The sequence below is a fragment of the Grammomys surdaster genome, unplaced genomic scaffold (assembly GCF_004785775.1).
Source record: "Grammomys surdaster isolate TR1022 unplaced genomic scaffold, NIH_TR_1.0 145, whole genome shotgun sequence".
NCBI classification, from domain to species: domain Eukaryota; kingdom Metazoa; phylum Chordata; class Mammalia; order Rodentia; family Muridae; genus Grammomys; species Grammomys surdaster.
Window position 1 is genome coordinate 1108437 of NW_021604603.1, and position 13192 is coordinate 1121628.

Consider the following 13192-nt stretch of genomic DNA (forward strand, 5'->3'; position numbering starts at 1 on the left):
AGCGCCTAATGAATTCTAACCTACCTAGGGAGTCCTCACAGTGTGAAATCCCGGAGGAGAAAGTGAGTTTCCCAACCAACACCATGTGGAGCCTGCTCCATCGAGCTGTAGCCTTCCTCAGGGCCAGGCGGTATTTACTTGTCTGCCATCAGTTGCTGCCGTTCAGACAGCTCCCGTCACATCAGTGTTGTTGAAGATAATGTAATTATCTTAGTTTATCTTAGCTTCTGTTGTGGCACAGAACGCCTGCACACCGGTCTGTTCTAGTTCTGCACTGCTGGTGACTGACTAGCTCTGTAACCTTCTAAATAATTGACATAATTTCTACAGAGTGGATAACGACACCCCTAGCTCATGAAATGTATCCCCAGAGAGGCTAGAAGTTCAGATTTAGCCTGGAGATGCAAGCTCTATTTGGAATTTCTCCTGCCATGTGCTCTATTCACGCCAGTCTCCGGGGTCTAGCTCCTTCCATCATCTCCCGACCCCCCCTTCCCCCATCCTCCAAGTCACAAACAAAGTCCTCACGTTTCTTCTGCTTCCAAAGCTCCCCTATCCTAATAAAAATGGCTGTCACATCTGGTTCTCCGAAGTCTGTTTCTTTAGGGCATGCTTCTCAGCCATTTGAGATCTTTCACACATGCCTAGGGGTCCAGGCAGCTGCGCTGTGCTGTGTTTGGGAAAAATATCTCTCTCTCTCTCTCTCTCTCTCTCTCTCTCTCTCTCTCTCTCTCTCTCTCCTGTCTGGAGAGAGTCGAGGGACCAGGATGGCAGGGTAAGCGAGGAGTTTGGTGCTCAGCGGATCCTGGCAGCTGGTAAGGGCTAGCTTTTCCCTGTTTTCCGATGCCCCTCCGCCACAGTCCTAACCCAGCTCCTCAGCGCCTCCCTTCAGTACTCCCTGTCTGAAGAGTGCCGCTGAGTCTCACTCCACCCTCCTTTGCAGGAGCCAACCGACAAGCAGCAGCCTCTGGACTAGGAATCCAAGAGCATAAAACGCTCTGAGCTGCCGCGTCTCCTGCCTGTGCTCACCCTCCAGTGAGAGCAGTAAGAGCACGCAGCTTAGCTGGGCTTTCCAGTTCCGGCTGGCAACGCCCATGGTCCTGGACCGCACCTTCAAGATAACTTAGGGACGTCTTCTCTCTCCAATTTCAAAAGAAAGTTTGGACAAAGTGATTTTGGGGTGGATGGCAGCTGCTCCCTCTGCTTCCTCTGTGTCACCTCTCAGAAGCCCCCACTTCCAATCCCCTCCAACCTTCCCATGCTGACACCCAGCTCCCAGACCCTCCTTTTCTTTCTTTGATTTCCGAGCCTCTGTGGGGTCAGGGATGTCGGTTCTGCTCACTACTCCTTTCGTTCTCTCTCTCTCTGTCTGCTGAGCCATCACTCCTTTTTTTTCAAGCCTTCACCCCATCGTCACCTCTCACCTCCCTTCTCTCTATCCACCTCTAAACCTCTCTCACTCCATTTTTATCTATCCAACTTCTTACTTGCACCCACACCGTCCCTCCATCCACCTTCCCTTCCTTCTCTCCCTTAAATCCTAACCATGGATTCTGAGCCTTCTTGGACTGCCATCCCCTCCCCCGGGGGCACCCTGCTTGTCCCCAATGCCACCATACCCTGGCTGGGTAGGGATGAAGAGCTAGCCAAAGTGGAGATTGGTATCCTAGCTACTGTCCTGGTTCTGGCCACAGGAGGCAACCTGGCTGTGCTACTGACTCTGGGCTGCCAGGGCCACAAGCGCTCCCGCATGCATCTGTTCGTGCTGCACTTGGCCCTGACCGATCTGGGCGTGGCGCTTTTTCAGGTACTGCCTCAGCTGCTCTGGGACATCACCTACCGCTTCCAGGGCTCTGACCTCCTCTGCCGGGCTGTCAAATATCTACAGGTACTCAGCATGTTTGCTTCCACTTACATGCTGCTGGCCATGACGCTGGACCGGTATCTGGCTGTCTGTCACCCTCTTCGAAGCCTCCAGCAGCCCAGCCTCTCCACCTACCCTCTCATTGCTGCTCCCTGGCTGCTGGCTGCCATCCTCAGCCTCCCTCAAGTTTTCATTTTTTCGTTGCGAGAGGTGATCCAGGGCTCAGGAGTGCTGGACTGCTGGGCAGATTTCTACTTTTCTTGGGGCCCGCGGGCCTACATCACCTGGACCACCATGGCCATCTTTGTGCTGCCGGTGGTGGTGCTCACAGCTTGCTACGGCCTCATCTGCCAGGAGATCTGCAAGAACCTGAAAGTCAAGACCCAGGCTGGCAGGGAGGGAAAAAGGGGCTGGCGGACTTGGGACAAGTCCTCGTCTTCTGCCGCTGCTGCAGCCACTAGGGGGCTGCCGTCCCGGGTCAGCAGCATCAGTACCATCTCCAGGGCAAAGATCCGAACAGTGAAGATGACTTTTGTCATTGTGCTGGCCTACATTGCTTGCTGGGCACCTTTCTTCAGTGTCCAGATGTGGTCTGTGTGGGACGAGAATGCCCCCAATGAAGGCGAGTATGTGGGGTGTGGAGTGAGGTGGTGGGAACAGACAATAGGGTCAGGATAAGGATCACAGTGCCTCCCAGGGCCAGGTGAGACACAAATGAACGGAATATCTAAGAGTCGGTGCTTGCTTGTCTTAAAGCATCCTCTGCTGCTGTAACAAATACCCACCTAACACTTGAAGCACAGAAGTTTATCTCTCACTTTCCTAGAAGCTGGAAAGTCTGGGAAGGTTCTCTTTGAAAGTGGGGACTCTCTGAAGATTTCCGGGGTGGCGAAGGGCACCCCTGAAAGTGACCAAATTTGTTTTTATAGTATACATACTCTTATGGTAACGAACATTTCTTTTTCTTGCTAACTCATTAACCTATTAATTCTTAAGCCCCTAAAGTCTAATCAATTTCCAAAGGTCTCACCTGAAAGTACCTTTGACATAGGACTTTGAGTGTAAATTCTAATACAAGAATTCTGGGGACAGACATTCAGACCACAGTCTTGCCCAACGAGGTTCCGTCCAGCCCACTGAGGCTCTGTTGAGTGAATATCAGTTATGTGGAATTTCTTGATTTAGAAAGAATTAAGATTTATTTATTAGGTATATGATGTTCTGTCTGCCCAGCCAGAAGAGGGCGCCAGATCTCATTATGAGCCACCATGTGGTTGCTGGGAATTGAACTCATGATCACTGGAAGGGCAGCCTTAACCTCTGAGCCATCTCTCCAGCAAAAATTTCTTGATTTTTAAATTTTGTTTTCTTGTCTAACGATTTTAAAATAACCATGTGCTGCTAGCGAGAGACAATGCTTGTTCTGGAATAATGCAGAGATTAGAATGGCTCCTGTGAGAAAGAGGTTTTGGTGCATTTGCTCAGCCAACATCTAGATGCTATGTGAGCCTGAGGATCATAGACTAACAGATCTGAAAGGGGTTTCAAATAATCTGGTCCAGGGTGGCAATATTGGGCATGGGGACTGTCTTCTCTCTGAGTGCCCTTCCCTTCTGTGTCTGGACACAGCTCCATGGGTCTTTTTCAACAGCTACTTCTAATTAGTTAGGGCTGGCATATGACAACCCTTAGACCTCAACTTCAACTCCATCATTCTGTCACTGAGGAAAGGGAGGCTCAGAAAGGATCTATGACTAGCCTAAGGCCTCTCATCCATGGGGTGACAGAGTAAGGAGTAGAGAGCCCAACCTTTCAGATTTTCCCAGTCTTTCCTTTTCTTTTCTTTTCTTTCTAGCTATTTTATGAGTACAGATATTTTGCCTGAATGTCTGTGGACAATGTGTGTACTTGGTACACAAAAGGACAGAAAAGGGCGTTGGCTCATCTGGAACTGGGATTATAGACGACCATGAGTCTCTGTGTGGGGAGTGAGAATAGAACCCAGGTCCTCTGCAAGACTAGCCTCTTTCTTTCAACCCACGCCTTGCTACAACCCTGGTTCTTAACTTAGATCTACAAGGAGAGAGGCTTTCCCATTATCTGAAAAACAAAGTGAGATTCTTCAAAAAAAAAAAATTTAGCTCTACGTGGTACCAGAGGATGAAGTAGTCAGCAGCCTCCTGAGCTTCGGATACTGCAGGTGGCCCAAGATGACCTTGTGACTACTGTGCAGCCCAGACTGATGCCCAACTTTTGATCCTCTTACCTCTACCTTTGGACTGTTAGGAATACAGATATGTAACATCCTGCTTGGTTCTGTCTTTTTGACATTAGTCTGAACACGAAGGCATTTGCAAGTTTTTCTGTAAGCAATGAGCATATTAAATCCAACTTACTATTAAGCATACTAGCCAAGGCTAGACTAGTAGGAAGGGCTTCTTGGTACCAAGTATGTGGATCTGCGTGGTGTTATGGAGTGGCTTTCTCTACAGTGCCTTTGAGTAACTTGGAGCTCAGACTGACCTTAAAGCTGCTGGCCCAAGATGCCACTGCTAGTCGGTGATAGAGCCAGTACTTGAAACAGGTGGTTTATGGGCCAACTTCATCTGTTACATGGCTTTTCTCCCAACAATTACAGCCTGACCAATGACGCTAAGGATGAGGTAGCTTTTGCCCTTTACTGAATGATGTGTGGGAAGATGAATTCTATTTTCTCCGTTATTGGTGTGATTTAGCCCTGCTTGCCTGAAGCATCCATCTTTATTATTAGAGTGTCCCCAAGACATTGTCTACATAGACAGTGATTTCCCGTGGCTAAGGGCCTCTCTGACCCAGCAGTACAGAGACAAAACACTGTCCTACAATGTGCTCTCTGAAAAATAAAAGCAATAGGACAAAATAAAAGCTTTAGAATTATTCGTTCTGTACACCCCATTCTCCCATGGGTTTTGGTTAGACCTGTCTCCTTGTCCCGTTAGCTGAGTTGGTGCCTGGACTGGGTGTGGTGAATCTTCCTACAAGGGCTGAGAAGCAGAGCTTCCATGGAATCCGATGCTTCCTCGTGGCACACCCTCAGTCCTTACACTGTGCCTGGCTCAGATGGACTGAACTGAAACATGCTTCCTAAGGCATGGAATTTGTCCACCGAGGCCAAATGCCTTTGGCTTCTTCCCCTAAGACTTGTGGCTTTTATTAAATGTTCCCACCCTATGTCCTTTTTTTTTTTGTCCCAGAGGTGGCCTTATGCAGAGCACACCCAAGGCTTGGGAGTCACTCATGGTTGTCTTGAAGCTCTTGCATGTACTACTACTACTGCTGGACCTTTGATGTTAGTGGTGGTAGCTCTGGTGGGGTCCAGCATCTCTGCGTTAGAGACAGAAGGCAAGGAGTGGCAGTTCTTGTTGACTGTGCTAAAAGAACTGAAAGGTCAGCTTGTGAGTTTCCTACCAGGTCTGCCATTGCTTTAAAAAAATCCTACTTCTGTGAAGAAGCTAGTATGCCAGCTGCAGCAGTTCACAGATGTGTGCAGCAGGAGGCCAGGGCCATGCTAGCAGCTTTCCTATGCTGTGAGAAGTGTTTCCATTAAACTCTAGGAAGAAAATCGTATCCGAAAGGGATCTTATTGGACTTTTTCACCTGGACATTTTGTCTGCCTAAGACAGATCTAGTTTTGTTTGTTTGTTTTTCTCTCTTGAGGGAGCAGATTCCTAGCGACAATCTGGGAAGAAGATTGGGATCCAAGCTGATGCCCTGTGCCTACAACCTGCCCATCCCTGTCGTACTTGGGGATGGTGACAGACTTGCTGAGCAGCCATGTTTCATTCATTACCCTCCCAGGTCCCTAGCACAGGAACCTGCACAAGTCTGTGATCACATGTTCAGTGACCAAATGACGGAAAGACTGAGATTAGAGAGAAGAAGGAGGAAGCTGTCCATAGGGCCCCAAGAAGCCATTATAACGCAAGTGAGGGCGAAGTAGGGGGCCCTGAACTTGATTATTTTCCCTGAGGACGGTATAGACAGTGTCCCATCTTAAGCCTATATCCATTAGGGCCAAGGTCCTTCAACCATGTGTTGGGACCCCCTATAGAGTCACATAGGTGGATTTGGGGATTGAAAAAAAATCTTGGTGAGAGCAAAGAATTTTCGAATGTGCAGTGACAGATGATTTATTCAAAAGCAAATTCGTAATGAGTTGGAGGTGTTTCTGGCTATGCTCACCTGTGTTGCACCCTGTAGATCCACTGCAGCCTTGGTTCGGAATGTACACCATGCACACTCTGCACTGTGCACGCTGCTGTGCCCCATAAGCCACAGAATGCTGTGTGAAGTACCACAGCTCAGACCTAAAACTGCTGCGTGTCACAAATGGCAATGTTTTTACTGCATGTACAGCTGTTTGCTCTTGTAGAAATAGAAAGTTTTAAAGTGAAAACAAAGTCCAGCCACCCTTTCACAGGGGTCGCCTAAGACCACCAGAAAATACAGACATTACAGAATTTACATTATGATTCATATCAGTAGCAAGATTACAGTTATGAAGTGGCAACAAAAATAATTTTATGGTTGAGGGTCACCACAACATGAGGGACTGTATTAAAGGGTCTCAGCATCAGGAAGGCTGAGAACCACTGAACGAGGTGAAGGCTTGCATGAGGAGGCAGATAAAGATGGCTGAAGTTATCCAGCTGAGAGCTGACTGTCTTTGGAATGATATGTTTTACCTCACCATTTCTGAGGGTCAGGAATCCACATTTTGCCCCATAAGTTGGGTCCTATGGCTCAGAGTCTCTCACAGATAAGCAATCATGTCATCATCAGCCAGGTCTATAATCATCTGAAGGCTCAGCTGGGAGGAAATCTGCTTTCAAGTGCGCTTGTGTACGAGTTGGCTGGCAGGCCTCTGTTCATAGGCTGGCCACATGCGTTGATTCCTTGCCATGAAGGCCTCTCCACAGGCCTCCTTGCAAGCATGACAGTTGGCTTCTCCTACAGTGAAGGAATTTTACAAGTTTCATCCCAAGGTCTACTGACCTATTGCTTTGGGCCTGAGGCAAAGGAGAATGTGGCGAGCAGAGCATATGGAAAGAATGCTCTGTAGAAAGTAGAAAAATTCAAAATCACTCTTATTAGTTTTCTAACGTCGCTGCCCAGCATGCATTGAGTTAGCTTATCTTTGGATTGCACTGGATTGGAATGTTTGAGCTTTAAAATTTTTGTTTGAGTTACTGACTTGAGTTTCATTTTAAAAAATAACCAGGAGAGGAGGCTCAGTGGGGGAAGTGTTTGCATAAAAACATGAAGGCGTGAATTAGAATCGCCAGTATCCATGGGAAAAGCCTGGGTGGGGTGATGAGAGCCATGCTGGGACAGGAGGATAATGAATGATGGCTGTCTGGCCAAGTCTAGCCAATTAGTGGGCTCCCTGGTCGGTGAGATGTCCTGTGTCCAAAATAATAATAATAATAATAATAATAATAATAATAATAAATAATAATATGGAGAGTGATAGAGGAAGATGCTTGACATGAACCTCTGACCTCCACGCATGCAAGCATGTATGTATACACATATGCACATGCATATACACTACATACATGCATAAAAACATTAGGAGAAAATATCATTGAATGAATATTGATCTCAGATTGGGATCAAATTTCCAATAATATCTGAAATGCCTTTATAGATTCTTCTGTCATTTTATATTACATACTCATAGAAAATGACATTCCCAGCATTATACATTGAAAATACTACTCAACTCTGAGAAACATTGAAAATGCTCTGTGTCTTATAACATCAAATATTTGGCTAAGGTATGCCTATATGAGCACAAACAAGCACAGCCATACCATTGGCATGAAAACTTGTTTTAGTCTTTAATAAATATGTACCAAAAAATTGTTTCAAAGTAAATGTTTTGAACTACAGAGATCAGTAGCTACATCTTATGACAGAGAAACCCAGAAAATCTGCACTGTAATTTCAGTGACAGATATTTTAAAGAGTAAAAATGTGAGGGAAACAGGCCCCCCATCCCACCCCCCAAATCCATAGCAGCAATAGAGAGAGGAAAGATGTGTGGAAGATCTCCTCTTCATGACAGCCATAAATTGACATTTTAAAAAGACCCCCGCTGTTTCAGTGGATTGGTGACCTGAGACCCTCTGTGAACTTCACTCTTAAGAAATTCAGAGCAGCTCCTTCTCTCTAACTCCTCCATTGGGAACCCCTTGATCAGTTCGAGCTGAAGGAGCTGAAAGGGTTTGTGGCCTCACGAGGAGAGCAACAATACCAACCAGCCAGAACTCCCAGGGTCTAAACCACCAGCCTGGGAGCACATAGGAAGGGATCCATGGCTGCAGCTGTATATGTAGTGGAGGATGGCTTTGTCAGGCATACATAGGTGGGAGAGGAGATCCATGGTCTCATGAAGGATGGATGCTGAGTGGGGGGGAATTCGAGGGTGGGGAGGTGGGAGTCGGGAGGTGGGGGGCAATCTTCATAGAAGCAGAAGGGGGAATGGGGTAAGGGGATAACATCTGAAATGTAAATAAAATATCCAATAAAAACAAAACAACAGCAACAACAACAACAACAACAACAAACTCAGAGCAGGTGCTGTGGGTTTCTATGCTGGCCTTGGCCAGCAGAATACCACCAGGTGGTGGTGAAACTGAATCAGAGTCACACAGTGTTCAGTGATGTGGAAACCTAGCCAAAGCTACAGTCTGTGGGGGACTTAAAATTGGGCTTCAAGCAGAGCTTCAAAAAACTGAATATCGGAAATTTAAAATTAGTAAGTCAATAAAAAGATTCACGGAAGACTTCACCAAAATGATTGATCAGTGCTTGAAGACAGAATAGAGAAACTGAGTCAGTCAATGAAAAATGTAAATGAATAGGAGGGTACACACAAAACATTTGAGATCTAAGGGATACCCTGAGAAGACACGATCCACAAATCATGGGGACAGGAGAAAGAGAGAAATCTCATGCTAAAGGCATAAGAAAACATTTCCAATAAAACATACCTTCAAAACTCATCTATCATTGAGAAATACACATCCAGGTAAGGATTTAAACTACCAAATGGATACCACCAGAAAAGAACTTGCTCACATCCTATTATAGTTAAGGTACATTGGAAGCAACAGGAGAGAAACACCAAGTCACACAGAAAGACAAGCCCATCAGAGGGGCAACTGATTCCTCCACAGGCTCTACAAGCAAGGAGGGCGTAGAGGGATGTGTATCTACTCAGCCTTCAGTCCACCATAATTGAAACAGAAAGGAAACTCTCCAGGATGAAAGCAGACTAAAGGAACCCAGGACCACCAGGCTCTACATTAGACGCTGGAAGAACTCCTTCACAGCAAAGAGAAAAACACACATATCCATGAGGCCCCTGGAAAGAAGGAAATTAACTTCTTTATGATTTGTTATCAGTAAATGTTTCATTTGTCTACCTATATAGACACCCTAGGAAACGTTCATTTTCTTGGGTGAAGATGGGTCATACGGAGAGAAAGTTTAGAAAGCCTGCTTTAAACTTGAGGCTGGACTGGGTTATACAGTGAGACCAGGTCAAAGGAAGAGGAGGGAGCAAAGCCTCGCATTAGAGGATTCGTGGTCCAGATTCATGGTCAGGATTTTTTTTTCTTCTATTAGGACCAATGTCACACAGGGAGTGTTTACTTGAATCTGAACTTGAAGCAAACTATTCCTAAAGTTAAAAATCAACCAAAACTAGGGTAGTAAGACCTAGACTCAGGAATTACAGGTAAAGTCTGAGCTATGCCTATCTGATTATAGAATCCCAAGTAAATCTCTCTCCCCTCCGGAGAAACGTCTTCATCTGCTCAGTGGGGATTTAGCCTCTATCCTAGAGTCTCCCTCACCCACACGCCTGCTGACCCCTCTTGAGCTGTGATTCTAATGCCTTTTGTGCTTCTGTCTTGGCAGATTCTACCAATGTGGCTTTCACCATCTCGATGCTTTTGGGCAACCTCAGCAGCTGCTGCAACCCCTGGATCTATATGGGCTTCAACAGCCACCTGTTGCCACGTTCCCTGAGCCACCGTGCCTGCTGCAGGGGTTCCAAGCCCCGAGTGCACAGGCAGCTCTCCAACAGCAGCCTTGCTAGCCGCCGCACCACGCTGCTGACCCACACCTGTGGTCCATCTACTCTCCGTCTCAGCCTTAACCTCAGTCTCCATGCAAAGCCCAGGCCTGCCAGCTCACCGAAGGATTTAGAGCAGATGGATGGAGAAGCCACTATGGAGACGAGCATCTTTTAGAGAAGATTCCCTGGACTCTGGTTCTGCTCATCTCAGGCACTGAGAATATGGACTAGACGGCTCAGGGATGGTAGGAGGTGGAGTTTAGTTTGAGGCAGGGTGAAGAGGCCAGAATAGCTGCCACTGCTCAAGGCAGTGCTTAGTGTGGGTATGAGCCATTCTCTCTTAATTTTAGATCGCTGGAAATTCAACTCCCCTGTTCCCACCACATTCATAGAGCACCTGTAAACATACCCAACTGGTAGATATAGTGTTCTAGATCTGAGACAGCCTAGATGGCACTGTCAACGCAGAGGCTCATCTCATTACTTGGCTACTGTCACAATTCTAACCTGACTGGTGCATTGCAGTAGAACAAGGAGAGGTGAGAATAGATTATTAGAAAGGAAGATGGGTATGTGGGATTTTCAGCCAAGGCCACAGGGCTAGCATCTTCCTCCCTATCTCCTCCGGGGACCCAGACTTCCTTCCTCTGGGGCAGTGTGGAACAGACTTCCTTTTTGAAAAAAAAAAAAAAAAAGACGACATGATCATGGCTCTCGAAATCCTTGAAATTCTAGGGAAAGTTAGAATCAAGGTTTTAAATCTTTGCCCTGCCCTGGGAAGCCATCACCACTTTTCGGGCCTCAGCCTCACCTGCAGTGAGATAGTCCTGAAGGTCTTTCTCGGCTCTAGCCTTCTATGGCTTTGCAAGACTGGAATCGGGTACTAGTCCCCAAACACCAAAGATGTTCTAACCAACGGGCTCTTAAAATTGTTCCATTTCCATAACAATTCCATATAGTCTGGTCCCAGCTCTGGTAGGTCCTGTCACTGCCATATGAATCACGCTGACCTCAGTTCTGTGTTGTTGAGTCCTCCTCCAAGGTAGGAAGAGATGCCGAGGAAAGGTGAAAGCTAGGTCCTTACCCCTTCTTCCTAATATCTCCAGGGGAACTGAAATCTTAGGGGAACTTCTCCACCTCAGTCTGATTCCAAGGGACAGCCAAAACTATACAAAAGCACCGGCTGGCTGCAGGTCAGGAGGGCTGGGTCTGACTCTGCCCCAGCTGTGACCACAGTCAGTAAAACGCTGCGCCTGGCTATCTCAGGTATAAGAGTCAAAGTGGGTATACATGTGGTTTGCAATCACTGTGGATCTACAAGCTTTTGAGCAAAATTCTCGGGAACAGGCTCGCTCTGCACATTCCTAGGGACACTTTAAAAAGTCGCTGTGGCAAAGACACTTCCCATGTGCCTAGTTTTTGTTTTTTTGTTTTTTTGTTTTTTGTTTTTTTTGTCAACTTGACACAGACTATAATCATCTTGGAGAGGGAACATCAATAGAGGAATCACTTCTAGCAGATTGGTCTGTGGGTGTTTTTTAAACTGGTGATCGATGTGGAGGGTCCGGCCCACTGTGGGCAGTGCCACCCTTCAAAAAGTGGCCACAGGTTGTATAAAAAAGAAGGCTGACATGAAAAACATGCATACAAGTAACACCATTCAGACTGAGCGGTTTGTATTTAGGAACGCACATGTACATAAATGTATGTAACAATAGTTAATGAGAGAAGGCAACGGCTTTGAAAAGGAGAAGGTAAGGGTATACAGGAGGGCTTAGAGAGGACAGGGAAGGAGAAATAAATGATGTATGGCACTAAAACTTCAAAATAAAAGAAATTACTTTAAAAAAGAAGAAGGAGAAGAGGAAGAAGGAAGAGGAGGAGGAGGAGGGGGAAGAGGGGAGGGAGGGAGGGAGGGAGGGAGGGAGGAGGCTGATCAAGCTATGGAGAGTAAAGCAGTAAGCAGCGCTCCTTCATGGCCTCTGCTTCAGTTTCTAACTCCAAATTCCTGCCTTGACTTCCTGTCTGGAGTTCCTGCTCCGACTTCCTCATTGATGGAGTGTGATCTGGGAATTATAAGATGAAATAAATATTTTCCTCCCCAAGTTGTTTTTTTGGTCATGGTGTTTATCATAACAACAGAAAACAAACTAGGGCACTTCTTTAAGAGCCAGTCTGTCATAGGAAGCCTACTTAGGATTCCTTAAAAGAAAAGAACCCAAGTTGTATATGCTATGACTGAGCAGAACACCCAACCCTTGAGTACTAGGGAACTGGAGAGCAGCAAACAGACACTGGTGGGCAGAGCAGGTCAGTGCTAAAGGTGAAAGGCAGGAGGGGGTCACCTCCTCTTTCTCTGTCCTGTGACTTCTGTTGCCAAGGCAATCCCATGCATCTAACCACCTCTCCTCTGCCTTGGATGGAGTACAAGCAAGTGGGATCTGTGGGGAGGGAACCAAACCATTTCTGAGACCCAAGCCCAGGATAAACAGAATCATGCTGCTCTGTGTTGGAGTGTATTGTAAGTTCATTACACCAGCATCTTAAAATCTACAGAGGAAGTCTGAGCCTGAGTCCACAGGCTCAGCTCTGCAGGAGACTAAGGCTTGTAAGTGCAAAAACTACTTCTCATGCAACAGGGCAAATTCAAGACCAGATTGGATATTTTAGCAAGACCCTGTCTTAAAAAAGAAGAAGGAGAAGAAGGAGGAGGAAGAGGAAGAGGAGGAGGAGGAAGAGGAGGAGGAGGAGGAAGAAGAGGGGAGGAGGAGGAGGAGGAGGAGGAGGAGGAGGAGGAGGAAGAAGAAGAAGAAACAGAAAAGAGCTGGAGGCACAGCTCAGTGGCAGAGCAATCCCTTATCAAGCAAACCAAATCCTAGATTTAAGCCCCTGACCCTAGTATCGCAAAAGTAAACAAAACCCAAATGGGTGTAGTGGTAGAACCTGCTTGCTGGAAAACATTCAGTGCTTTCTTTCCATGGAAGGAACAGTTGGGGCCCAGATCCACACACAAGTAAATTCTCCTTGTGTAAGTCACAAGAGAAAGTACAGGAGAAGGCAGACAGGGATTCGTGAAAACAAAGAGTAGGAGCCAGGATTGAGAGTTCTATATAGTGAGAACCTGTCTTATAAAAGTAAACCAGAAACCCCCAGGAAGGAATAGAACACCAGGTCCACGCAGGGCAGTGTGGATATCAGTG

The 13192-nt window shown here is 46.6% G+C and overlaps 1 protein-coding gene across 1 annotated transcript; it reads left to right on the forward strand.

Annotated features, from left to right (window-relative positions):
* Positions 1-748: 748 nt before the first annotated feature.
* On the forward strand, positions 749-10585 carry Avpr1b (arginine vasopressin receptor 1B). Its single transcript, XM_028764772.1, has 3 exons — positions 749-779; positions 944-2486; positions 9833-10585. The coding sequence occupies exons 2-3, from the start codon at positions 1547-1549 to the stop codon at positions 10165-10167; spliced, it is 1275 nt and encodes a 424-aa protein (XP_028620605.1). The 5' UTR covers positions 749-779; positions 944-1546; the 3' UTR covers positions 10168-10585.
* The last annotated feature ends 2607 nt before the right edge of the window (positions 10586-13192 follow it).

What these genes read in the sequence shown, in the direction of transcription:
- Avpr1b (XM_028764772.1), top strand. Translation starts at nt 1,547, where the DNA reads ATGGATTCTGAGCCTTCTTGGACTGCCATCCCCTCCCCCGGGGGCACC. An exon ending in CGAGAATGCCCCCAATGAAG is followed by an intron (nt 2,487 to 9,832) that starts GCGAGTATGTGG and finishes CTGTCTTGGCAG; the next exon opens with ATTCTACCAATGTGGCTTTC.